The sequence below is a fragment of the Pteropus alecto genome, unplaced genomic scaffold (assembly GCF_000325575.1).
Source record: "Pteropus alecto unplaced genomic scaffold, ASM32557v1 scaffold25, whole genome shotgun sequence".
Taxonomy (NCBI): Eukaryota; Metazoa; Chordata; class Mammalia; order Chiroptera; family Pteropodidae; genus Pteropus; species Pteropus alecto.
Window position 1 is genome coordinate 19,416,974 of NW_006441955.1, and position 3,414 is coordinate 19,420,387.

Below are 3,414 nucleotides of genomic sequence, written 5' to 3' on the forward strand. Positions count from 1 at the left end.
CTGGGCTGTACTTGGAGCTGGAAAGAAACGGAAAAGACTAAATCAAAATCTAATTTGCGTCTTTCAGGATCTTAACACTAATCAAAAGGCAGCTGGGTGTATTGGAGCGAGCATTGGCATTGGAGTCAGACTTAAGTTCACATCTGGTTCTGCTATATGACAATGTGTGGCCTATTCCACTAATCTTTCTGAGCTTCATTTTTCTCAAGGGCAAAATAGAGATAATATAATCCACTTGGCAGGGTTGCAGTGAGAATTAAAGATGAAGCACATATAGCACACTGCACTGGGCTGAACACATGCCAAGTACTTAATTCAGTGCAGCTAACATATGCATTATATGCATTATAAATATTTGTATTAGTGAACAATATTCATTCATGCAGAATTTTTTAAAAAATTATCTTTATTGTGATATAATTGACATACAACATCGTGTAAGTTTAAGGTGTATAATGGTGTTGATTTGATACATTTATATATTATAATATTGTTCCCACCATAGCATTAGTTAACACCTCTATCACATCATATAATTATCATTTCTTTCCTGTGGTGGAAACAATTAAGATCTAGTCTCTTAGCAACTTCGGTTATAATACAGTATTGTTTATAATCACTGTGCTGTGCATTTGTTCTCCGGGACTTATTTATCTACTTTCTAAATTTGTACACTTAAACAATTTATTCCAATTCCCCCCACCTGCTGCCCCAAGCCTCTGGTAACCACCATTCTTTTCTCTGTTTTTATAAGTTCAGCTTTTTTAGATTCCACATATAAGTGACATTATACATATATACATGAACATATTTGTGAATCTTTATTATTGCCCCAATACTGAACTACATGCTGGAAAACCAAGAAATTCTCTCTTTGAACATTTTTTTTTACTGGAGGTGAGGAAAGATATTCAAACAATATAATACAATCCTAGGAATATTAGAGTTGCATGTGCAAACTGCAATGACACAGAAAATTTTGTATTTAAATCTACCTGGGCAAGACAGGAATAATTTAACAGGGAGTTTTACCAAGGGGGACCATCATTTGGCTAGAAGAAAAAATATAATCAAAGGCATGAGGAAAGGAGAGAGCATAGCATATATTCTAGGATCTAAAAGTAAATTAGTTTTATAGGACCATGAAGTTTGAGGCCCGAAGTGGAGGGAATCGAAACTGGAACTTTAGGCAGATAGAATGATCTTAATTATAATAAGAGTTTAGCTCTAAATTTTGAAGAATTTCAAGCTGTGGAATTGTATGATTACATTTACACATTAGAAAGATCAGTTTTATGCATGAGAAGCTCCTGTGGTACTTAACTGACAGGTATGTTGAAGTCTCACTGAGAGATTTCACCTAGAGATTCTCCAAGTTTGGGATTGTGCGGGAGTCTACTGAGCAGATTCCACTTCTTTTCACAAGAGGACAGTTGCCTCTTTGAGTGTGAATTATACTGTGTTCCAGAAATTGAATGTCACAGACATGCTCAATGCTCAGCCTTGCTTGAGACTGGTTCTCATTTATCACAACAATTATAATAGTAATGATAAAAAACTCCATCAACTTGCTTTTAACTACTTTTTTTTCTTAATGAAACCTGGATTGGAAGCACTCTTTTCTATTACAAAATGAATAATGTAATAAAAAATATATACTATTTCACCTCTAAATCCATAACTTGAATCCAGGAGCAGTTTTAGGCACTGAAATTGAATTGCCAGCAGGCAGTTAGTTGCTAATGGAACTTTCACCAATGACTATATTTTCATGTTACAAGAAAAATAAATTGCATTGTTTATACCTCTAAGAAATTAGAGGGGATGCATTGGCCCCTGCCGGTGGGAAGTTTCCCTGACAGTACAATTGTTTGTCCCAGGTGAATGAGATTCGAGGGCTGAGAATACTATTTTTTAGTAAACAGAGCAAAATCAACTATTTAATTTTTTAAAATTAAAAAAGTCTTAAAAATGAGAAGATTATGATGAAAATAAACTTATTGTTGAACAGATAGCTTTTCAAGTTTTGATTTATAAGAAGTCTAATTTAAAACCACAAAACTTCTTAAATTTTTCTCTTGTCCAAGACCTAGAAAGGTGTTGTATATTTTAAAATGTAAATAAACATTTAATTGGTCTATTGTCTTCTCAATGACAGCTATTTCAGAGTTTTTTTTTGCTGTTTTTTTAAGAATCTTGAGTGCAATAAAACAAGTATAATAGTAAAGGACTTATAATAAAGCATATAAAATGATTTCATATATAAGAAATAAATCTTAAAAGCCAAACATAAAGCAAAGATAAAATTTTATTATCTTGAACTAATTAAATAGTACATTAAGTAGGTAGAGTATAAAGGACCCACAAAACTCAATATCCATACTTGAAAATGCATTATGGGGGCAATCTTTTCTGAATCCCTTCTCTTCTAACAAGCTAAACAGATTACCCTCATGTATCATTAAGCTACCATTTGTATTCCTTTTTATACAAATATAATACTGCATTGCAAATATTTATATACATATCTATATATCTCATCAGGTTGTAAACTCTCCTAGATCTTGTTTCATCTATCTTGGTGATTCCAGACACGAAGTCTAGCGAAGTATGGTACTTAATAAATGTTCAATAAATGTCTATTAAATGAGCAATTCAATTAAATAAACAAAGAGTTCAGAATTAAAAGGAGCATTTTTCCCTTATAAAACAGAAATTCTTCTGAAGCAAGCTGCTTGCCTATAGGCTAGAAAATTTACCCTATACCTCTCTCATTCATTTAGCAAATATGTACTGAACTAGGTACCAGGCGCTATACTAAGTACTGGGAATACAATAGCTAATAAGATAGATATGGTCCTTTTGTTACTTAATTCTTTATATTCCCATATATACTCCTTTTAATCACATACCTTCAATGACATCTTTTCCCCCAATGTGCCTTTATCATATACTCGGCCTCCTATTGTCTTAGGTATAACAAACGCATATCAATAATATATTTAAAAATTAATTTGCAGTTAACAGAGTATGTATATATATTTTTTCCACTGATGTCTCAAATTAATGTACTTTTAGTTTTATGAATGCGATACTTCTATTAATCTTAAAATAAAGTAGAGACCTGTTTCTGTATTGTTAGCCTACAATTACTATAAGGAATGGACTGTTAGAATAGCTATTGACAATTAGCAGATCAAAAAACAAAGAGTAAAGTTAAGTGAATGTGTGGTCAAGTCTCTAATGTCAAGTCATATATCACGATTCATACTCCTTAAGCATATATCGAATGTCTTTTATGTGCTGGGGATTGAACACCAGTAAAAATGAATAAAATTCAATCTTCTCTCTTAGGAAAGTTTCATTCTAGTTGGAGATATAAACAAATAGAAAAATATAGAACATTAAGATTAT

General features: G+C 32.1%; 1 protein-coding gene across 1 annotated transcript in view; it reads right to left on the reverse strand.

Moving 5' to 3' along the window:
- NEGR1 (neuronal growth regulator 1) overlaps window positions 1-3,414 on the reverse strand; it is a 773,362-nt gene that overhangs the window by 100 nt on the left and 769,848 nt on the right. Inside the window, exon 9 of the mRNA XM_006919323.1 lies at window positions 1-5. This exon is cut by the window's left edge and continues 100 nt beyond it. Coding sequence (XP_006919385.1) covers window positions 1-5 — 5 coding nt within the window. The remainder of the gene's footprint in view (window positions 6-3,414) is intronic.